This window comes from Callionymus lyra, chromosome 18 (assembly GCF_982586985.1).
Source record: "Callionymus lyra chromosome 18, fCalLyr1.hap1.1, whole genome shotgun sequence".
Classification (NCBI taxonomy): domain Eukaryota; kingdom Metazoa; phylum Chordata; class Actinopteri; order Syngnathiformes; family Callionymidae; genus Callionymus; species Callionymus lyra.
Window position 1 is genome coordinate 15,101,659 of NC_141835.1, and position 24,291 is coordinate 15,125,949.

At 40.3% G+C, this 24,291-nt stretch overlaps 4 protein-coding genes and 1 pseudogene across 4 annotated transcripts; all 5 read right to left on the bottom strand.

The window, feature by feature from the left end:
* Positions 1-1,633: 1,633 nt before the first annotated feature.
* LOC148060642 (interferon alpha-inducible protein 27-like protein 1) lies at positions 1,634-2,425 on the bottom strand. Its single transcript, XM_087780461.1, has 4 exons — positions 2,308-2,425; positions 2,199-2,231; positions 1,961-2,122; positions 1,634-1,889 (listed from the first exon to the last, which is right to left on the bottom strand). Exons 1-4 carry the CDS (start codon positions 2,315-2,317, stop codon positions 1,804-1,806), a joined length of 291 nt encoding a protein of 96 aa, XP_087636587.1. The 5' UTR covers positions 2,318-2,425; the 3' UTR covers positions 1,634-1,803.
* A 6,814-nt stretch (positions 2,426-9,239) lies between these two features.
* Positions 9,240-10,465, bottom strand: LOC148060643 (interferon alpha-inducible protein 27, mitochondrial-like). Its single transcript, XM_087780464.1, has 4 exons — positions 10,384-10,465; positions 10,282-10,314; positions 9,551-9,712; positions 9,240-9,477 (listed from the first exon to the last, which is right to left on the bottom strand). Exons 1-4 carry the CDS (start codon positions 10,391-10,393, stop codon positions 9,386-9,388), a joined length of 297 nt encoding a protein of 98 aa, XP_087636590.1. The 5' UTR covers positions 10,394-10,465; the 3' UTR covers positions 9,240-9,385.
* Positions 10,466-13,433: 2,968 nt separating this feature from the next.
* On the bottom strand, positions 13,434-15,785 carry LOC148060644 (interferon alpha-inducible protein 27-like protein 1). The gene is made up of 4 exons (XM_087780487.1): positions 15,736-15,785; positions 13,999-14,031; positions 13,761-13,922; positions 13,434-13,689 (listed from the first exon to the last, which is right to left on the bottom strand). The coding sequence occupies exons 1-4, from the start codon at positions 15,743-15,745 to the stop codon at positions 13,604-13,606; spliced, it is 291 nt and encodes a 96-aa protein (XP_087636613.1). The 5' UTR covers positions 15,746-15,785; the 3' UTR covers positions 13,434-13,603.
* Positions 15,786-19,882: 4,097 nt separating this feature from the next.
* LOC148060645 (interferon alpha-inducible protein 27-like protein 1) lies at positions 19,883-21,526 on the bottom strand. The gene is made up of 4 exons (XM_087780485.1): positions 21,423-21,526; positions 21,321-21,353; positions 20,194-20,355; positions 19,883-20,120 (listed from the first exon to the last, which is right to left on the bottom strand). Exons 1-4 carry the CDS (start codon positions 21,430-21,432, stop codon positions 20,029-20,031), a joined length of 297 nt encoding a protein of 98 aa, XP_087636611.1. The 5' UTR covers positions 21,433-21,526; the 3' UTR covers positions 19,883-20,028.
* A 957-nt stretch (positions 21,527-22,483) lies between these two features.
* Positions 22,484-24,291, bottom strand: LOC148060646 (E3 SUMO-protein ligase ZBED1-like; annotated as a pseudogene).

Genomic DNA, 24,291 nt, shown 5'->3' on the forward strand with positions numbered 1-24,291 from the left:
CACTACGTCACCACCTACGTAACCAACACACGCCTCGATACACGCTTCATGAAATAAATCCTGGATTACTCTACACACGCCTCGAAGCCTCGACACAATCGGTAACATCACTACTATGCCCTGCCTTGCCTCTTTGTGTTAAGTTTGGGTTAGTTATTCTGTTCGCTATACAGTTATTTAGGTAGTTTTGGTTTGGTTCAACTTTGAGACTTGTATATTTTGTTAATGTGTTTATTTCCTGTGGTTCTTTTGTTTAGGTTTAGCACTTTGTTTTAGTCTTTCGGAGTAGCGATAATGTCTTCAACTGAAGTAGTATTTATAATTGTCATTTCTGTCCAGTCAATGTGTGGTTTTTGTTGAATACTAATGTGTTTTTGATTTCCCTTTATTTCTGTTATAATTACTAACTGTGTTTTGTTGTTTTCAATTATGATTATTTGAGGACTACGTCGGTTGTAAGGCATTCCCTGCACTGTCTGGCTAAGCAATAAACTATATTTTCTGGTACTTGTGTTTGTGCCTGTATTCATTTGTCGGAGGTTTCTACGCGCAGGGTCGTGGGTTTATATTTTTAGGTGCAAGGCCTAAAGTGGCGTTGATGAGTACTGATTAACACCAGTCCACCGTTACTCCCCGGGCTAGTGTTTAGAATCGGTTACATACTTTCTGGCGTTGTTGGAAGGATCTTGCAATCAGGCAAATGTACCTTTTATAGTTTCATTAAGAATCTGTTGTGTCAGAACCACAGGAATAGTTGTGTTGTTTACAAGTCAGCTTGGTTGTTTCTGTGTTGGCTTATGGTGAATAGAGTTTTTATTTTGAGGCAAGGCAGGGTCCGGTAGCTGACAGCCCCTTCTGGCTGCCCTTGGTAACAACATCGGAAATTCCCCAAAATGGCAGAAGAGCTCCAGGATCTGCGGGAGCAGTTGGAGCACCTGCAAGCTGAGAACAATCGGTTCCGTCGAGAGCGTGATGCCAGCGAGGCGGGCCCAAGTTTCCGAGGACGCACCGAGAGTGCTGCTGTTTCGGAGAGAGTGGTGTACCTCTACAATATTTTGCTAAACACAATTCTTAAAATCCTTCTGTGAAGGAGGGTGTGCCACTCTTACCTGACAGAGTAAAAGTAAGTAAGTCATTTTTATTTGTATAGTGCTTTTTCCAGACCAGGGTCACAAAGCGCTTAAACAATCAAAACAATACTCAATAAAGTATATACTTTAAAGGTCAAGATAACACTGACAACACAACAGGAGTTCCAGAAAATCAAGGAAAAGCCTGAACAAATAAAAAAGTCTTAAGATGTTTCTTGAAGGAGTCAGTAGATCCATCAAGCGCAAAGAGAGAGGAAGATCGTTCCAAAGCTTAGGAGCAACAACCTGGAAGTTTTTCTCCTCTGGTCCTGAACCGTGTTCAGGAACCATAAGTAGATTCTTTTCACAGACCTCAGAGCCCAAGCTGGGGTGTAAGTCTGGATCAGATCATCTGTTGATACCATTTCTGTCTGGATTACCTCTGACAGGAAAGTTTGTATCAGTGCTATCTGACTCTATATTTGTGTGTCTCTCAAATGATAAATGATATGATAAAGGATGCTGAATTGTGCGCATATGTGTGCGATTTGACAACAACAACATGTATTTTATTTTTTTTATTTAGGGACTTCTATGACATCATTTGCAATATTACACGGCCGTATTTGTAAACATGACGTCATGGTCACGAGGCAAATACAAACCAGGAACACACAGTGATGTATCTTCTGCATGGAGTCAGTTGTTCCATAGATGGAGCTTTTCAATGGTTTCACACGATGAGGGCGATCGCTGCTGCACCAACTGCACCAACTGCACCCACAGCTGCAGAAGCAGCTGCTGGAATCCCGGCCATGCCTGCAGAATACACGGCATTATTATTTTAGACACTAGAGGGTGTATTTTAGTTAGTAAATGGGGGATTCTACCTGCTGACTGCAGAACCGCAACCACTCCCCCCGCGGCCACTCCTCCTCCGTTGGCTATGGCAGCAGTAGACATCATGCTGGCGGCTAAAGAACTCGCAGCGATGCCCACGGACGTGAATCCGATCGCACCGAGAACAAACGGTGCGGCGACGACACTCGTTCCTGGTCGAACAAAATCACACACACATCAAACAACTGAAAAAAACCCACTTGCTAGAAAAAGTGAAAAGTTTCTAACCTGCTCCAACTGCGCCCAGAACTAGTCCTGTAACTGATGATGATAAATAAATAAACATACCGTTATTATAAAACACACTTTCTCATGAAGGCATCTCTGAAATACTCACGCAGTCCCATTGTTTGTTCTCTACTGTGAAGGTCAGTTTCCAGACCAGTGTCAGCGCTGGAACAATAAGCAGTGCTGCTGCTGCTGCAGACTCCTCTTTTATAGCGGCCTTAAGTTTCGTTTTCCAGACATTGACATGTGACTCATAAACAGAGATGTACTGAATAATATGATACTTTTAACCTTGTATTGATAGTGATTGTTCAAGCGCTGTGTGACCCTGGTCTAGAAAGACGCTCTAGAAATAACCTTTACTTACTTTCTTACTTGTAATAATGTTATTGAAAAGAGGATGCTGGATCTAGCCACTAGAGGGCGCCATGTCAGTCGATCGTTTCCTAATATATGTCAACTTTATTCTCGCATTAAATAAAAAAAAAAAAAAAGAGTGACAACATGTATTAGCCCTAACCCTAACCTAACTCTTACCTCTCTTATAGCGAGCTTAGGTTTCGTTTTCCAGATACATATAAATAGACATGTGACTCATTAACAGAGATGTACTGTATGTTATGGATTTATGTTAATTGATGAAGTTGAAAAACCAGTATTACTAGATTCCGCACCAGTTCTACTAAAATGAAACTAAAGAAAGAGAGCTATCTTTAAACCCCTTTGTCTGGCATCAATATTATAAAGCTGACGTCAGACCACACCATAAAGAGACACAAGAAGTTCCTACTCGTTTACACGATTTTCATCATATAATCTCTTAATAAAAATGTATTACGATGACTTTAATCTCTCAAATTTACCACATTATATCTCGATTTAAATCTCGTCACAGCATTTAAATGAACATATTTGAGGGGCCCTTTACTCCTTCGTACACCACAAATCATTATAACAATATAACCTTGTTTGTTGTGTTGATTTTTCCCTCCACCTCCTGGTGGACACTGGACGTGGGTCTCTCCTGGACCTCCAAAAGTCCAAGACCAACTCCTTGGTCTTTGATTCAGAGTATAAGAAAGCAAAAACATGTAAATGTGTCTATAATTATTATAATTATTTTAATATAATTCTGTATGTTGCTGTATTTCATCATGTGGAGTTTAAATCTGGTGTGAGTGCAAATCTTTCATTTGCAGGGACAATGTATGCTTTTCTTGCTTCAAGCTTTAAAAAAAAAAAAAAAAAAAAAAACTTATTCCCTGAGCACACAGAAGAGTTACTGTCATTATCTTTATAATGCATTTACTGTGTATTGCGTTTGATTGTTCAAGCGCTTTGTGACCCTGGTCTAGAAATGCGCTTTACAAATAACTATTACTTACTTACTTATCTATAACACACACCACTAGAGGCGCCAAGTAACAAATGATCTCCTTCATTCCATTTTAATTTTTGCAACCTTCATTTCCTTTTTTATGTGACAAAAACTCAATATATTTCTTCCTTTATATTCGGAAAAGTTCTATATATTTAGTAACCTTGAGACATTTAAAACTAGGGTCAGACATGTAACTAATTGGTGAAGTTAACTGATGAAAAAGACGTCCCAGCTACTTAGGGAAAGAGGCAGGTGAACACCTGGACAATTCGCCAGTCAAATAGAACATCTTTAATTCAGCTTTAGGTTTTGTTTCATTAGAAGGCAGCTGTCGGAGAAAACTTTTGTTTTGTTCGTTCAGTTGTTTTTATCGACAAGGGCGTCAACGCCTTGTTTGTCACGCCTTGTAATTGGAATGAGAAAAAAAGTAACGCCGCAGAAAAGTCGCTTCAATCGGCGAGCAGATGAGACGTCTCGTCTCTTTGTCATCTTCACAATTCCCTGATTTCTAACCTTCTCCAACTGCGCCCAGAACTAGTCCTGTAGCTGATAATAAATAAATAAACATACCGTTATTATAAATACACTTTCTCATGAAGGCGTCTCTGAAATACTCACGCAGTCCCATCGTTTGTTCTCTACTGTGAAGGTCAGTTTCCAGACCAGTGTCAGCGCTGGAACAATAAGCAGTGCTGCTGCTGCTGCAGACTCCTCTTTACACTGACTCATAAACAGACATGTACTGAATAATATGATACTTTTAACCTTGTATTGATAGTGATTGTTCAAGCGCTGTGTGACCCTGGTCTAGAAAGGCGCTCTAGAAATAACCTTTACTTACTTTCTTACTTGTAATAATGTTATTGAAAAGAGGATGCTGGATCTAGCCACTAGAGAGCGAAATGTGATTCGATCGTTTCCTACTATATGTCAACTTTATTCTCGCTTTAAATTAAAAAAAGAAGAGTGACGACAACAACATGTATGTATTTTCTTTTATTTTTTATTAAGGGACTTACATCATTTGCAATATTACACGGCCGTATTTGTAAACATGACGTCATGGTCATGAGGCAAATACAAACCAGGAACACACAGTGATGTATTTTCAATCTTCTGCATGGAGTCAGTTGTTCCATAGATTGATCGCTGCTGCACCAACTGCACCAACTGCACCCACAGCTGCAGAAGCAACTGCTGGAATCCCGGTCATGGCTGCAGAATACACGGCATTATTATTTTAGACACTAGAGGGCGTATTTTAGTTGGGAAATGGGGGATTCTACCCACCGAGAACTGCCGGTGCGGCGACGAAACCCAGTCCTGGTCGTACAAGATCACACACACATCACACAACAGAAAAATCACCTTCTAGAAACTATTGACCAAGTGAAAAGTTTCTAACCTGCTCCAAATGCGCCTAGAAATAGTCCTGTAACTGATGAAAAATAAATGAACACTCCGTTATTATAAAGTACTATTTCTCATAAAGTCGTCTCTGAAATACTCACGCAGTCCCATCGTTTGTTCTCTACTGTGAAAGTCAGTTTCCGGACCAGTGTCAGCGCTGGAACAATAAGCAGTGCCTAGTTGTTGGACAAGATCACACACACATCACACAACAGAAAAATCACCTGCTAGAAACTATTGACAAAGTGAAAAGTTTCTAACCTGCTCCAACTGCACATAGAAATAGTACTGTAACTGATGAAAAATAAATGAACATTCCGTTATAATAAAGTACTATTTCTAATAAAGGCGTCTCTGAAACACTCACTTAGTCCCATCGTTTGTCCAGTGTCCTCTACTGAGTCAGTTTCCAGACTGGTGGACACTGGACGTGGGTCTCTCCTGGACCTCCAAAAGTCCAAGACCAGCTCCTTAGTCTTTGATAGAGTAACAGAAAGCAAAAACATTCATGTGGAACTTGTAATCTTTTTTCTCAAGAGAAAATGTAAATGTGTTTATAATAATTATAATTATTTTAATATAATTTTGTATGTTGTTGTATTTCATCATGTGGAGTTTGAATCTGGTGTGAGTGCAAATCTTTCATTTGCAGGGACAATGTATGCTTTTCTTGCTTCAATCTTAAATATACTGTATATATATATACCTTATTCCATGAGCACACACAAGAGCTATTGTCGTTATCTTTATAATGCATTAACTGTGTATTGCTTTTGATTGATCTAGCGCTTTGTGACCCTGGTCTAGAAAGGCGCTTTACAAATAATTATGACTTACTTACTTATCTATAACACACACCATTATTTTCTTCTTTAATATTCGGAAAAGTTCTATATCTTTAGTAACCTTGAGACATTTCAAACGAGGGTCAGACATGTAATTAATTGGTGAAGTTAACTGATGAAAAATACGTCCCAGCTACTTAGGGAAAGAGGCAGGTGAACACCTGGACAATTCGCCAGCCTATTGCAGTCAAATAGAACATCTTTAATTCAGCTTTAGGTTTTGTTTCATAAGAAGGCAGCTGTCGGAGAAAACTTTTGTTTTCTTCGTTCACTTGTTTTTATCGACAAGGGCGTCAACGCCTTGTTTGTCACGCCTTGTAATTGGAATGAGAAAAAAAGTAACGCCGCAGAAAAGTCGCTTCAATCGGCGAGCAGATGAGACGTCTCGTCTCTTTGTCATCTTCACAATTCCCTGAGTTTTAACCTGCCCCAACTGAGACCAGAACTAGTCCTGTAGCTGATAATAAATAAAAACACATACCGTTATTATAAATACACTTTCTCATGAAGGCGTCTCTGAAATACTCACGCAGTCCCATCGTTTGTTCACTACTGTGAAGGTCAGTTTCCAGACCAGTGTCAGCGCTGGAACAATAAGCAGTGCTGCTGCTGCTGCAGACTCCTCTTTTATACTGACTCATAAACAGAGATGTACTGAATAATATGATACTTTTAACCTTGTATTGATAGTGATTGTTCAAGCGTTGTGTGACCCTGGTCTAGAAAGAAGCTCTAGAAATAACCTTTACTTACTTTCTTACTTGTGTAACCGGAATGACCAGGGGAAGTTGTGCAAATCCTTGGAAGTCGGTCAGCGGGTTTATCTAATGGACCATGGAGGCCCTGGACGTCGTAAATCCAGGATATGTGGAAATCTACCATTTATAAAGTTGTTAAAGCTCCAGAGCAGGGTGTAGTGGTATACTCCATAGCTCCAGTACATGATATGACCAAGTCCAGAGCTGTTCACCGAACATCATTAAAACCTGCATTGAATCTGCCATCACAGTTTCCCGAGGATAGTCAGTCACCATCCAAGGAGAACCTATCAGAGGATGATGAAGGTCTATGGGTGGTCGTAAGTGGGCCTGATCAAGGTCCCTCCAATTCTTTGAGGTTTCGTTCCATGCCCAGGAGACAATCCATGACATCCCCCAGGGAAAGAGTTCCTCCTTGCCTTCCTCCCAGGCTAGAAAACCAACCTGCCAGCAGGAGTCCAGCCCCTCTCAGGAAGTCTTCACGGGTCCATGCAGGGCAGCACTCTAACATCCATCACCTCCCAAGGACCATCAGGGTAGAGGCATCAGGGACGACTACTCCTCAGGTGTTGGGCTCAAATAGTATTGCTGCAGCCAATTTTTAGATCCTGGTCATAGTATTTAGCTCATCGGTGGGGCACCGATGAAACGAGGGGGGGAGGATTGTAACCGGATGGTTATTTTTGGTTTGTTATGAAAATGATTGTTTACATTCTCTTGGTCTCCACTCCCTACGCAGGTGAAGCCAATTAGTTAATGAGGGCGGGCTTTAACTATAAAGGGATGAGTCACTCAGTCTTCCCCTCTCCTGTGTCGTGACGGTCAGCGTTCTGGGACGTGCGTGGTCCTGTTCTCCGCTACTTGGGATGGTATTCCATTGACTCAAAGTCCAACACAGTGACCTAAATTAGTTATAGTTTTCTCTTCACAATTGGGTTCTTTCTTTTGTTTTAGGGATGTGCAGATACTATGCCCTAGTGATGGCGGGATGAAGCCTCATGAAGCACTGAAGCCTCCCAGCTGAGTAGTTCATCTTTGGAGCAAAGCCTCGTGAGGCTTCATTTGCACGACCATGCCATCATGTGGACAATTGGGAGCATTGCATCTTTGTGCGCAAATGATTCTGATATTAAAAAATGTGCTTGACAACCTTGTTTTTTTAAAATAATTATTCATTTTTATTTAAAAAAAACAATTTTCCCACAGTACTGGGCTTTAGCCGGTTTCTTTTTTTACTGATTATTTCCCCTGCTTTGGAAAAAATCCTTTCGCAGGGGACGGATGAAGCCGGGGTACACAGTATTTTTATGGCCAGCTGAAAGAGAGATGGGTGTATATTTTTACATTTCGCCCAGTACTGTAGGGGGTCCTCGTTTCTAGGAATATTGTGTTCGTTGAGGTAGGTCTTCACCGCCACCGTAGCATCAACCGTTTCATTCCTCGGCCTGGTCTGCTGTAGATGCCACAGTTTGCTTCCTAAAACAAAATTAATGCTTTGTTCATATACGCACGTTGGCTGGGAATTGCAAAACAAATGTGAAACAAAAATACAAATTATTGAAACCTTTTTTTTTGCAAATTTGTTTAAAATGTTTGTAAATATCTTTCTCACTTCCAATCCACTTTACATGTGAGCAGTTTAGCATGTTGCAGCTCAAGCTAAAGAAGATATATTGCAGAAAAGCCATTTATAACTAATGAATTTAATGTTTATGTATGTTAATTAAAAAGGGTTTTGAATGTAAATATCTTGACTGTCGACTATAATTTTGGCGTCTATTTCACTTGTGTCTTCCAAAGAAGCTAAAGCTAAAGAAGATAAATGACAGCAAAGCCGGGTGATTTATTTGTAACTATTTATTCACATTTCACATTTATTTTCACGTATTGATGTTTGTTGATCCCGATCATTTTGTAAGATATTTAACATGAAATAAGTTTAGCTAAACCTCTTGAACCAGTATTTGTAAGTTTAATGAGGTGCTTTTGTAATAATTGATTTACCAATTATGTGTATATTAAATATGTTATCATAGTCTTTGAAAGTAAATATATTGACTGACGACAATCATTTTGGTGAGTATTTCCAATGGGTCTGCATTTCTTTTTTGCTGTCAATGTAATTTATCTGTAATGTTGAGTGTCTACATCTATAAAAACATCAAAGATATACTTGTGGTCCCCAACCCTTTTCAACTCAGCGCCCACTATTAAGTCTCAAAAACCTTGGGGGCCCACCTCCAACCCCATAAATACATAATATAATGCATTCTCATTTCCTTGTCACATGTATAATACTCGAAGGAGAAACAATATAATGAAAAGAATATTTGAAAATGTTTAATATCCTTTTACACTTAATGCGTTTTAACATTTAAAACATGGTGTATTTTTATTTTTATATAATTACATCCACCCTCCCACCATAAAATAATTCCATTTTGGAAACGATTTTGCGGTCCACTTGCAATACCTTCGCAGCCCACCAGGGGGACGCGGCTCACAGGTTGGGAATCACTGATGCATGTTATTGAAGAGAGAATGCTGCATCTAGCCCCTAGAGGGCGCCAGGTGAGTCGACCTTTTCCTAATATATTACAACTGTATTCTTGCTTTAATTTTCAAAAATAAAAGTGACAACAACATGTATTTTTTTTATTTTTTTTTATTTAGGGACTTCCATGACATCATCTGCAATATTTCACGCCAGTATTTGTAAACATGACGTCATGGTCACGAGACAAATACAAAACAGAAACACACAGTGATTTATTTTCAATCTTCTTTATGGAGTCAGTTTCTCTTGATCAGGGCGATCGCTGCTGCACCAGCTCCACCAACTGCACCCACAGCTGCCGAAGCAACTGCTGGAATCCCGGCCACGCCTGTGGAATACACGGCATTATTTCATTTTAGACACTGGAGGGTGTATTTTAGTTAGGAAATGGGGGATTCTACCTGCTGACTGCAGAACCGCCACCACTCCCCCCGCGGCCACTCCTCCTCCGTTGGCTATGGCAGCAGTAGACATCATGCCGGCGGCATAAGATCCCGCAGTGATGCCCGCGGACGTGAATCCGATCGCACCGAGAACCAACGGAGCGGCGACGATACTCGCTCCTGGTTGGACAAGTTAACATCAATCACACTATGAGGGGCCGTCCAGGACAAATCTCATAATAGACCTCTTACACATATATATACCAATTCTCACACACATTATATAAATATATATTTATAGTATATACTGTATGTGTGTGAAAGTGAGTATATATGTGTCTGAAAGTGAGTATATATATGTGTGTAAGAGTGAGTATATATTTTAGACTTTAGACTTCTTTACTGTCATTGCAAAGAAGAACACAGCAGTGAAAAACTGGCAATGAAATTTCGTTGCTTGGCAACCGTTTAAAAACATGCGTGTATGTGTGAGTCTAGATGTATGTAAGAGTGAGTATAAATATGTGTGTGTGAAAGTGAGTATATATATATGTATGTAAGAGTGAGTATATATGTATGTAAGAGTGAGTATATATGTGTGTAAGAGTGAGTATATATGTGTGTAAGAGTGAGTATATGTGTGTAAGAGTGAGTATATATGCGTGTAAGAGTGAGTATATATGTGTGTAAGAGTGAGTATATATGCGTGTAAGAGTGAGTATATATGCGTGTAAGAGTGAGTTTCTAACCTGCTCCAACTGCGCCCAGAACTAGTCCTGTAACTGATGAAAAATAAACATTCCGTTATTATAAAATACATTTTCTTGTAAAGGCGTCTCTGAAATACTCACTGAGTCTCATCTTATGTCAACGACTAATGATATTACAGAGTATCTGTCAGTACTTTGTACTTTGGCGTGTAACGTAATAAACAGTCCGGGGTGCAACGCGCACTGTCAACCCTTGGTTCCGCTCACACAACACCTCGCCCTTTTATTAAGAACCTCTTCTTAATAACACTTTTGCTTATATTAAACATCAATACGACTCCCCGTCATTTTCCTCTCAGAACACAGTATTTTATAAACAATTCAAACTGTAACCGGATGGTTATTTTTGGTTTGTTATGAAAATGATAGTTTACATTCTCTTGGTCTCCACTCCCTACGCAGGTGAAGCCAATTAGTTAATGAGGGCGGGCTTTAACTATAAAGTCAGTGAGTCACTCAGTCTTCCCCTCTCCTGTGTCGTGACGGTCAGCGTTCTGGGACGTGCGTGGTCCTGTTCTCCGCTACTTGGGATGGTATTCCATTGACTCAAAGTCCAACACAGTGACCTAAATTAGTTATTGTTTTCTCTTCACAATTGGGTTCTTTCTTTTGTTTTAGGGATGTGCAGATACTATGCCCTGCCTTGCCTCTTTGTGTTAAGTTTGGGTTAGTTATTCTGTTCGCTATACAGTAGTGATGGGTCGATGAGGCATCATGAAACGTTTCAACACACAGCAACGCTGTATTGATACTGTGCCGATACTGTGTCACTGCATACTGACATCTGCTGGACGTTATGAATCATTACAAGCAACCTAGTTGAGAGGCTCAACTGAGACTGATTTGATCACACATATACAATAATATAATTAAAGTCATTGTATTTCACATTGCATAATTGTGATACACTAAATAAAAATATAAATATGTACATAATGTAAACATGCAAGTGAATGGGTTGTGAATGAGGATGCTTGTGCACATGTTTTTGTGTTTTACACATTTAAAAAAAAAGAAGCTTCTTCTTCAGTCAGGATGAATTTCAGCAGGGCCTCATCCGGCACCTGCTTCCTGGAAGCTTGATGGTTAAAATGAGACAATAAAGTAACATAAATTGATTATGAATGAAGCGATCTTGACTGTTTGTACGGTGGCTTTGTACCTGAGTTCATCCTGGACGTTTGTGGCACATTTTCGTGCCTGGTCTGATAGTGGCTCACATTGAGGAGGTGGATTTATTCAACATACGTAAATACGACCGTTCTGTTGAACAGATTCGAAACATAACCTACCAAAAAAAATATGAATAGTTAATACTCACTTTTTAAATGAATTTGAAATAAAACAGACCAAGGGGAAACTTTGAAAAATTAAAACAAGCACCTTATTTCTGAGACTAGATCAAAGTGGTCCCACACGGTGGAAAGCTTTCTTTTATTGTTGGGTTGCTCCATGATTTCATCTGTTTCTATGCAAACGCGATCATTTTGGCAGAAGCATCGCGCTGACAGATGCGCTTCTAAACAGTTTGGCGCGGTGACGTCAGAACGATACAGTCCGGGTATCGGTCACGTGACTTTCTTAAAGCGATACGCGCACCGACACTGGTGTTGCTCTCTGAGCTCCACACGTGCTTCGACGCATCGGTGTTGCCAGACCCATCACTACTATACAGTTATTTAGGTAGTTTTGGTTTGGTTCAACTTTGAGACTTGTATATTGTGTTAATGTGTTTATTTCCTGTGGTTCTTTTGTTTAGGTTTAGCACTTTGTTTTAGTCTTTCGGAGTAGCGATAATGTCTTCAACTGAAGTAGTATTTATAATTGTCATTTCTGTCCAGTCAATGTGTGGTTTTTGTTGAATACTAATGTGTTTTTGGTTTCCCTTTATTTCTGTTATAATTACTAACTGTGTTTTGTTTTCAATTATGATTATTTGAGGACTACGTCGGTTGTAAGGCATTCGCTGCACTGTCTGGCTAAGCAATAAACTATATTTTCTGGTACTTGTGTTTGTGCCTGTATTCATTTGTCGGAGGTTTCTACGCGCAGGGTCGTGGGTTTATATCTTTAGGTGCAAGGCCTAAAGTGGCGTTGTTGAGTACTGATTAACACCAGTCCACCGTTACTCCCCGGGCTAGTGTTTAGAATCGGTGACATACTTTCTGGCGTTGTTGGAAGGATCTGGCAATCAGGCAAATGTACCTTTTATAGTTTCATTAAGAATCTGTTGTGTCAGAACCACAGGAATAGTTGTGTTGTTTACAAGTCAGCTTGGTTGTTTCTGTGTTGGCTTATGGTGAATAGAGTTTTTATTTTGAGGCAAGGCAGGGTCCGGTAGCTGACAGCCCCTTCTGGCTGCCCTTGGTAACAACATCGGAAATTCCCCAAAATGGCAGAAGAGCTCCAGGATCTGCGGGAGCAGTTGGAGCACCTGCAAGCTGAGAACAATCGGTTCCGTCGAGAGCGTGATGCCAGCGAGGCGGGCCCAAGTTTCCGAGGACGCACCGAGAGCGCTGCTGTTTCGGAGAGAGTGGTGTACCTCTACAATATTTTGCTAAACACAATTCTTAAAATCCTTCTGTGAAGGAGGGTGTGCCACTCTTACCTGACAGAGTAAAAGTAAGTAAGTCATTTTTATTTGTATAGTGCTTTTCCAGACCAGGGTCACAAAGCGCTTAAACAATCAAAACAATACTCAATAAAGTATATACTTTAAAGGTCAAGATAACACTGACAACACAACAGGAGTTCCAGAAAATCAAGGAAAAGCCTGAACAAATAAAAACGTCTTAAGATGTTTCTTGAAGGAGTCAGTAGATCCATCAAGCGCAAAGAGAGAAGAAGATCGTTCTAAAGCTTAGGAGCAACAACCTGGAAGTTTTTCTCCTCTGGTCCTGAACCGTGTTCAGGAACCATAAGTAGATTCTTTTCACAGACCTCAGAGCCCAAGCTGGGGTGTAAGTCTGGATCAGATCATCTGTTGATACCATTTCTGTCTGGATTACCTCTGACAGGAAAGTTTGTATCAGTGCTATCTGACTCTATATTTGTGTGTCTCTCAAATGATAAATGATATGATAAAGGATGCTGAATTGTGCGCATATGTGTGCGATTTGACAACAACAACATGTATTTTATTTTTTTTATTTAGGGACTTCTATGACATCATTTGCAATATTACACGGCCGTATTTGTAAACATGACGTCATGGTCACGAGGCAAATACAAACCAGGAACACACAGTGATGTATCTTCTGCATGGAGTCAGTTGTTCCATAGATGGAGCTTTTCAATGGTTTCACACGATGAGGGCGATCGCTGCTCCACCAACTGCACCAACTGCACCCACAGCTGCAGAAGCAGCTGCTGGAATCCCGGCCATGCCTGCAGAATACACGGCATTATTATTTTAGACACTAGAGGGCGTATTTTAGTTAGTAAATGGGGGATTCTACCTGCTGCCTGCAGAACCGCCACCACTCCCCCCGCGGCCACTCCTCCTCCGTTGGCTATGGCAGCAGTAGACATCATGCCGGCGGCTAAAGAACTCGCAGCGATGCCCGCGGACGTGAATCCGATCACACCGAGAACAAACGGTGCGGCGACGACACTCGTTCCTGGTCGAACAAAATCACACACAAATCAAACAACTGAAAAAAACCCACTTGCTAGAAAAAGTGTAACTTTTCTAACCTGCTCCAACTGCGCCCAGAACTAGTCCTGTAACTGATGATGATAAATAAATAAACATACCGTTATTATAAAACACACTTTCTCATGAAGGCATCTCTGAAATACTCACGCAGTCCCATTGTTTGTTCTCTACTGTGAAGGTCAGTTTCCAGACCAGTGTCAGCGCTGCAACAATAAGCAGTGCTGCTGCTGCAGACTCCTCTTTTATAGCGGCCTTAAGTTTCGTTTTCCAGACATTGACATGTGACTCATAAACAGAGATGTACTGAATAATATGATACTTTTAACCTTGTATTGATAGTGATTGTTCAAGCGCTGTGTGACCCTGGTCTAGAAAGACGCTCTAGAAATAACCTTTACTTACTTTCTTACTTGTAATAATGTTATTGAAAAGAGGATGCTGGATCTAGCCACTAGAGGGCGCCATGTCAGTCGATCGTTTCCTAATATATGTCAACTTTATTCTCGCATTAAATAAAAAAAAAAAATAAGAGTGACAACATGTATTAGCCCTAACCCTAACCTAACTCTTACCTCTCTTATAGCGAGCTTAGGTTTCGTTTTCCAGATACATATAAATAGACATGTGACTCATTAACAGAGATGTACTGTATGTTATGGATTTATGTTAATTGATGAAGTTGAAAAACCAGTATTACTAGATTCCGCACCAGTTCTACTAAAATGAAACTAAAGAAAGAGAGCTATCTTTAAACCCCTTTGTCTGGCATCAATATTATAAAGCTGACGTCAGACCACACCATAAAGAGACACAAGAAGTTCCTACTCGTTTACACGATTTTCATCATATAATCTCTTAATAAAAATGTATTATGACGACTTGAATCTCTCAAATTTACCACATTATATCTCGATTTAAATCTCGTCACAGCATTTAAAGAACATATTTGAGGGGCCCTTTACTCCTTCGTACACCACAAATCATTATAACAATATAACCTTGTTTGTTGTGTTGATTTTTCCCTCCACCTCCTGGTGGACACTGGACGTGGGTCTCTCCTGGACCTCCAAAAGTCCAAGACCAACTCCTTGGTCTTTGATTCAGAGTATAAGAAAGCAAAAACATGTAAATGTGTCTATAATTATTATAATTATTTTAATATAATTCTGTATGTTGCTGTATTTCATCATGTGGAGTTTAAATTTGGTGTGAGTGCAAATCTTTCATTTGCAGGGACAATGTATGCTTTTCTTGCTTCAATCTTAAATATACTGTATATATATATCATTTGCAATATTACACGGCCGTATTTGTAAACATGACGTCATGGTCATGAGGCAAATACAAACCAGGAACACACAGTGATGTATTTTCAATCTTCTGCATGGAGTCAGTTGTTCCATAGATTGATCGCTGCTCCACCAACTGCACCAACTGCACCCACAGCTGCAGAAGCAACTACTGGAATCCCGGTCATGGCTGCAGAATACACGGCATTATTATTTTAGACACTAGAGGGCGTATTTTAGTTAGGAAATGGGGGATTCTACCCACCGAGAACTGCCGGTGCGGCGACGAAACCCAGTCCTGGTCGTACAAGATCACACACACATCACACAACAGAAAAATCACCTTCTAGAAACTATTGACCAAGTGAAAAGTTTCTAACCTGCTCCAACTGCGCCTAGAAATAGTCCTGTAACTGATGAAAAATAAATGAACACTCCGTTATTATAAAGTACTATTTCTCATAAAGTCGTCTCTGAAATACTCACGCAGTCCCATCGTTTGTTCTCTACTGTGAAAGTCAGTTTCCGGACCAGTGTCAGCGCTGGAACAATAAGCAGTGCCTAGTTGTTGGACAAGATCACACACACATCACACAACAGAAAAATCACCTGCTAGAAACTATTGACAAAGTGAAAAGTTTCTAACCTGCTCCAACTGCACATAGAAATAGTACTGTAACTGATGAAAAATAAATGAACATTCCGTTATAATAAAGTACTATTTCTAATAAAGGCGTCTCTGAAACACTCACTTAGTCCCATCGTTTGTCCAGTGTCCTCTACTGAGTCAGTTTCCAGACTGGTGGACACTGGACGTGGGTCTCTCCTGGACCTCCAAAAGTCCAAGACCAGCTCCTTAGTCTTTGATAGAGTAACAGAAAGCAAAAACATTCATGTGGAACTTGTAATCTTTTTTCTCAAGAGAAAATGTAAATGTGTTTATAATAATTATAATTATTTTAATATAATTTTGTATGTTGTTGTATTTCATCATGTGGAGTTTGAATCTGGTGTGAGTGCAAATCTTTCATTTGCAGGGACAATGTATGCTTTTCTTGCTTCAATCTTAAATATACTGTATATATATATACCTTATTCCATGAGCACACAAAAGAGCTATTGTCGTTATCTTTATAATGCATTAACTGTGTATTGCTTTTGATTGATCTAGCGCTTTGTGACCCTGGTCTAGAAAGGCGCTTTACAAATAATTATGACTTACTTACTTATCTATAACACACACCATTATTTTCTTCTTTAATATTCGGAAAAGTTCTATATCTTTAGTAACCTTGAGACATTTCAAACGAGGGTCAGACATGTAATTAATTGGTGAAGTTAACTGATGAAAAATACGTCCCAGCTACTTAGGGAAAGAGGCAGGTGAACACCTGGACAATTCGCCAGCCTATTGCAGTCAAATAGAACATCTTTAATTCAGCTTTAGGTTTTGTTTCATAAGAAGGCAGCTGTCGGAGAAAACTTTTGTTTTGTTCGTTCAGTTGTTTTTATCGACAAGGGCGTCAACGCCTTGTTTGTCACGCCTTGTAATTGGAATGAGAAAAAAAGTAACGCCGCAGAAAAGTCGCTTCAATCGGCGAGCAGATGAGACGTCTCGTCTCTTTGTCATCTTCACAATTCCCTGAGTTTTAACCTGCCCCAACTGAGACCAGAACTAGTCCTGTAGCTGATAATAAATAAAAACACATACCGTTATTATAAATACACTTTCTCATGAAGGCGTCTCTGAAATACTCACGCAGTCCCATCGTTTGTTCACTACTGTGAAGGTCAGTTTCCAGACCAGTGTCAGCGCTGGAACAATAAGCAGTGCTGCTGCTGCTGCAGACTCCTCTTTATACTGACTCATAAACAGAGATGTACTGAATAATATGATACTTTTAACCTTGTATTGATAGTGATTGTTCAAGCGTTGTGTGACCCTGGTCTAGAAAGAAGCTCTAGAAATAACCTTTACTTACTTTCTTACTTGTGTAACCGGAATGACCAGGGGAAGTTGTGCAAATCCTTGGAAGTCGGTCAGCGGGTTTATCTAATGGACCATGGAGGCCCTGGACGTCGTAAATCCAGGATATGTGGAAATCTACCATTTATAAAGTTGTTAAAGCTCCAGAGCAGGGTGTAGTGGTATACTCCATAGCTCCAGTACATGATATGACCAAGTCCAGAGCTGTTCACCGAACATCATTAAAACCTGCATTGAATCTGCCATCACAGTTTCCCGAGGATAGTCAGTCACCATCCAAGGAGAACCTATCAGAGGATGATGAAGGTCTATGGGTGGTCGTAAGTGGGCCTGATCAAGGTCCCTCCAATTCTTTGAGGTTTCGTTCCATGCCCAGGAGACAATCCATGACATCCCCCAGGGAAAGAGTTCCTCCTTGCCTTCCTCCCAGGCTAGAAAACCAACCTGCCAGCAGGAGTCCAGCCCCTCTCAGGAAGTCTTCACGGGTCCATGCAGGGCAGCACTCTAACATCCATCACCTCCCAAGGACCATCAGGGTAGAGGCATCAGGGACGACTACTCCTCAGGTGTTGGGCTCAAATAGTATTGCTGCAGCCAATTTTTAGATCCTGGTCATAGTATTTAGCTCATCGGTGGGGCACCGATGAAACGAGGGGGGGAGGATTGTAACCGGATGGTTATTTTTGGTTTGTTATGAAAATGATTGTTTACATTCTCTTGGTCTCCACTCCCTACGCAGGTGAAGCCAATTAGTTAATGAGGGCGGGCTTTAACTATAAAGGGATGAGTCACTCAGTCTTCCCCTCTCCTGTGTCGTGACGGTCAGCGTTCTGGGACGTGCGTGGTCCTGTTCTCCGCTACTTGGGATGGTATTCCATTGACTCAAAGTCCAACACAGTGACCTAAATTAGTTATAGTTTTCTCTTCACAATTGGGTTCTTTCTTTTGTTTTAGGGATGTGCAGATACTATGCCCTAGTGATGGCGGGATGAAGCCTCATGAAGCACTGAAGCCTCCCAGCTGAGTAGTTCATCTTTGGAGCAAAGCCTCGTGAGGCTTCATTTGCACGACCATGCCATCATGTGGACAATTGGGAGCATTGCATCTTTGTGCGCAAATGATTCTGATATTAAAAAATGTGCTTGACAACCTTGTTTTTTTAAAATAATTATTCATTTTTATTTAAAAAAAACAATTTTCCCACAGTACTGGGCTTTAGCCGGTTTCTTTTTTTACTGATTATTTCCCCTGCTTTGGAAAAAATCCTTTCGCAGGGGACGGATGAAGCCGGGGTACACAGTATTTTTATGGCCAGCTGAAAGAGAGATGGGTGTATATTTTTACATTTCGCCCAGTACTGTAGGGGGTCCTCGTTTCTAGGAATATTGTGTTCGTTGAGGTAGGTCTTCACCGCCACCGTAGCATCAACCGTTTCATTCCTCGGCCTGGTCTGCTGTAGATGCCACAGTTTGCTTCCTAAAACAAAATTAATGCTTTGTTCATATACGCACGTTGGCTGGGAATTGCAAAACAAATGTGAAACAAAAATACAAATTATTGAAACCTTTTTTTTTGCAAATTTGTTTAAAATGTTTGTAAATATCTTTCTCACTTCCAATCCACTTTACATGTGAGCAGTTTAGCATGTTGCAGCTCAAGCTAAAGAAGATATATTGCAGAAAAGCCATTTATAACTAATGAATTTAATGTTTATGTATGTTAATTAAAAAGGGTTTTGAATGTAAATATCTTGACTGTCGACTATAATTTTGGCGTCTATTTCACTTGTGTCTTCCAAAGAAGCTAAAGCTAAAGAAGATAAATGACAGCAAAGCCGGGTGATTTATTTGTAACTATTTATTCACATTTCACATTTATTTTCACGTATTGATGTTTGTTGATCCCGATCATTTTGTAAGATATTTAACATGAAATAAGTTTAGCTAAACCTCTTGAACCAGTATTTGTAAGTTTAATGAGGTGCTTTTGTAATAATTGATTTACCAATTATGTGTATATTAAATATGTTATCATAGTCTTTGAAAGTAAATATATTGACTGACGACAATCATTTTGGTGAGTATTTCCAATGGGTCTGCATTTCTTTTTTGCTGTCAATGTAATTTATCTGTAATGTTGAGTGTCTACATCTATAAAAACATCAAAGATATACTTGTGGTCCCCAACCCTTTTCAACTCAGCGCCCACTATTAAGTCTCAAAAACCTTGGGGGCCCACCTCCAACCCCATAAATACATAATATAATGCATTCTCATTTCCTTGTCACATGTATAATACTCGAAGGAGAAACAATATAATGAAAAGAATATTTGAAAATGTTTAATATCCTTTTACACTTAATGCGTTTTAACATTTAAAACATGGTGTATTTTTATTTTTATATAATTACATCCACCCTCCCACCATAAAATAATTCCATTTTGGAAACGATTTTGCGGTCCACTTGCAATACCTTCGCAGCCCACCAGGGGACGCGGCTCACAGGTTGGGAATCACTGATGCATGTTATTGAAGAGAGAATGCTGCATCTAGCCCCTAGAGGGCGCCAGGTGAGTCGACCTTTTCCTAATATATTACAACTGTATTCTTGCTTTAATTTTCAAAAATAAAAGTGACAACAACATGTATTTTTTTTATTTTTTTTTATTTAGGGACTTCCATGACATCATCTGCAATATTTCACGCCAGTATTTGTAAACATGACGTCATGGTCACGAGACAAATACAAAACAGAAACACACAGTGATTTATTTTCAATCTTCTTTATGGAGTCAGTTTCTCTTGATCAGGGCGATCGCTGCTGCACCAGCTCCACCAACTGCACCCACAGCTGCCGAAGCAACTGCTGGAATCCCGGCCACGCCTGTGGAATACACGGCATTATTTCATTTTAGACACTGGAGGGTGTATTTTAGTTAGGAAATGGGGGATTCTACCTGCTGACTGCAGAACCGCCACCACTCCCCCCGCGGCCACTCCTCCTCCGTTGGCTATGGCAGCAGTAGACATCATGCCGGCGGCATAAGATCCCGCAGCGATGCCCGCGGACGTGAATCCGATCGCACCGAGAACCAACGGAGCGGCGACGATACTCGCTCCTGGTTGGACAAGTTAACATCAATCACACTATGAGGGGCCGTCCAGGACAAATCTCATAATAGACCTCTTACACATATATATACCAATTCTCACACACATTATATAAATATATATTTATAGTATATACTGTATGTGTGTGAAAGTGAGTATATATGTGTCTGAAAGTGAGTATATATATGTGTGTAAGAGTGAGTATATATTTTAGACTTTAGACTTCTTTACTGTCATTGCAAAGAAGAACACAGCAGTGAAAAACTGGCAATGAAATTTCGTTGCTTGGCAACCGTTTAAAAACATGCGTGTATGTGTGAGTCTAGATGTATGTAAGAGTGAGTATAAATATGTGTATGTGAAAGTGAGTATATATATGTATGTAAGAGTGAGTATATATGTATGTAAGAGTGAGTATATACGTGTGTAAGAGTGAGTATATACGTGTGTAAGAGTGAGTATATATGCGTGTAAGAGTGAGTATATATGTGTGTAAGAGTGAGTATATATGTGTGTAAGAGTGAGTATATATGCGTGTAAGAGTGAGTATATATGCGTGTAAGAGTGAGTATATATGTGTGTAAGAGTGAGTATATATGCGTGTAAGAGTGAGTATATATGTGTGTAAGAGTGAGTATATATGTGTGTAAGAGTGAGTATATATGTGTGTAAGAGTGAGTATATATGCGTGTAAGAGTGAGTATATATGTGTGTAAGAGTGAGTATATATGCGTGTAAGAGTGAGTATATATGTGTGTAAGAGTGAGTATATATGCGTGTAAGAGTGAGTATATATGTGTGTAAGAGTGAGTATATATGTGTGTAAGAGTGAGTATATATGTGTGTAAGAGTGAGTATATATGTGTGTAAGAGTGAGTATATATGCGTGTAAGAGTGAGTATATATGTGTGTAAGAGTGAGTATATATGCGTGTAAGAGTGAGTATATATGCGTGTAAGAGTGAATTTCTAACCTGCTCCAACTGCGCCCAGAACTAGTCCTGTAACTGATGAAAAATAAACATTCCGTTATTATAAAATACATTTTCTTGTAAAGGCGTCTCTGAAATACTCACTGAGTCTCATCTTATGTCAACGACTAATGATATTACAGAGTATCTGTCAGTACGTTGTACTTTGGCGTGTAACGTAATAAACAGTCCGGGGTGCAACGCGCACTGTCAACCCTTGGTTCCGCTCACACAACACCTCGCCTTTTATTAAGAACCTCCCTTCTTAACAACACTTTTGCTTATATTAAACATCAATACGACTCCCCGTCATTTTCCTTTCAGAACACAGTATTTTATAAACAATTCAAACTGTAACCGGATGGTTATTTTTGGTTTGTTATGAAAATGATTGTTTACATTCTCTTGGTCTCCACTCCCTACGCAGGTGAAGCCAATTAGTTAATGAGGGCGGGCTTTAACTATAAAGTCAGTGAGTCACTCAGTCTTCCCCTCTCCTGTGTCGTGACGGTCAGCGTTCTGGGACGTGCGTGGTCCTGTTCTCCGCTACTTGGGATGGTATTCCATTGACTCAAAGTCCAACACAGTGACTTAAATTAGTTATTGTTTTCTCTTCACAATTGGGTTCTTTCTTTTGTTTTAGGGATGTGCAGATACTATGCCCTAGTGATGGCGGGATGAAGCCTCATGAAGCACTGAAGCCTCCCAGCTGAGTAGTTCATCTTTGGAGCAAAGCCTCGTGAGGCTTCATTTGCACGACCATGCCATCATGTGGACAATTGGGAGCATTGCATCTTTGTGCGCAAATGATTCTGATATTAAAAAATGTGCTTGACAACCTTGTTTTTTTTAAATAATTATTCATTTTTATTTAAAAAAAACAATTTTCCCACAGTACTGGGCTTTAGCCGGTTTCTTTTTTTACTGATTATTTCCCCTGCTTTGGAAAAAATCCTTTCGCAGGGGACGGATGAAGCCGGGGTACACAGTATTTTTAGGGCCAGCTGAAAGAGAGATGGGTGTATATTTTTCAACCGTTTCATTCCTCGGCCTGGTCTGCTGTATATGCCACAGTTTGCTTCCTAAAACAGAAAAGCTGCATGTAAGTGACCACATAAAATAACAAAAGTAATGTTTATAATTAACCGATTTTAAAGGGATTACCTTCAGTACCAGGCCGAGTAGCTTCTGCTGAGGAGGAGGAGGATGCCGCTGCTGACTGCATCGCAGAGCTCCTCATAATAGCTGCAACCTCGGAAATTAATCTTTTCTCTGCCTCCTCAGCTTTGTGTGGACTGAAGAACCCTATTTTTTTTTAAACGAGGGTCCAACAGGGTAGCCAGTGAGGTCAGGCTCTGTTGTTGGTACACAGACAGTTTTTCTCTAAGGTAATGTCTCAGACTTTCGGCTAAGTCTCGACTCTCCTGAGTCTGTAGGAATCCAAGGTCCTCCTCCTCCATTGCATGGTGAAGCATGGCTAGCAGGGGGATGACCTTGTATCCGGAAACCCTCTTCTCTCCAGAAAGCTCCACAGTTGCCTCATGGAAAGGAGACAAAACCTAGATAGACGGATAGATGTAAGATAGAGTAAATAATAAATTAAAGTAAATTTAGGTACCTTAAGGCAATCTGCTATGATTGTGAAGCTTTCTGACGTCATTGGCGGGATATCGGTGGGTAATCCCGCCATTGCAGCTCCAACTGGCTCCCTGAGGTCATATATCCTCTGGAGCATCTGGTAGGTGCTATTCCAACGTGTGTCCACCTCTTGCACCAGCTTGAGGTATGGACGACACATTTGGTTAGTCACCGTCACCAGTCTCTCCTAAAAAATAGACGAAACAAAAAAGTAATTGATTCAAGCACAACTGAAGCAGCAACTTAAACAAATATTTCACCAGAAATCAGTCGGATAAACAACTCACCTTTGCAGTTGTGCTGCTCTTATATATATCCCACAATTCTGCGGGATTGTACCCTTATTGAAGAAAGCACTGGGTTTCGCTCCAGTGCTTTCTTCACACAAAGGTTGATACAATGTGCGACACAATGTGAATGACGCACATTAAGTGCCTTTGCACATGCACCCATGTTAGCTGCACCATCTGTCACAAGGCCTGTAACTTTGCCAGTTATACCCCATTCAGACATCAGTGCTGCTTTTACTGTAGCAAAATTCACCGCTGTATGAGTGTGAGGGAAATGCTGCACCCCTAAAACAACAGTTTGTAGTGAGGTGCTTGCATCTATAAAATGGCATGTCACAGCAAGATACGAGTCCGTGTTCAGGGAGGTCCACATATCTGCAGTCAAGCTCACAGCCGTGGCTTGAGAAACAGATAATTTGGCCCTCTCCATCGACTTCTCGTATCTGTCCTCCACCATAGCTTTCAAAGCCTGAAGAGGGAACTTTAAGGTTAAATATTGGAATATTGGGGATAATGCTCCTTGTACCTGACACATACCTGCCTAGTTGGGAGAACATAGTTCGGGTTCAAAGCTTTAACAAGCTTCATCCTCCACAACCGTGAAGGGCTGTGAGTCCTCAATGATCATTTGAACCAACGCCTCATCCACAGCACTCCTCTCACCTGAATAAAACAGCAAAAAAATAATATAAAATAACAAACAGTAGTATAGTAAATAAATGAATTTGAAAGAAGCCATCTAGCTTGCCTGACGTTGGTTCAATTGTCTCGTTCGTCGTCTCCAAGCTCTCATGCAGGGCCCTATAATGCCTCAGCATTGATGAAGTGTTGTTGTTGTATCCAATTTCCTTGGAACACAACAGACACTCCACCTTTTCAAAATGAAAAATAAAAGATGGATATAAGTACAAGGCATGTCCAATGGAAACTATATATATAGATATATATATATCTATATATATAGCCGGTCACGTGACGAGCCGGTTCAAGCAGCGCTGCTCGAACCAGTCACGTGACGGTTCGATTCGTGAGGCCTCGAACGTCAT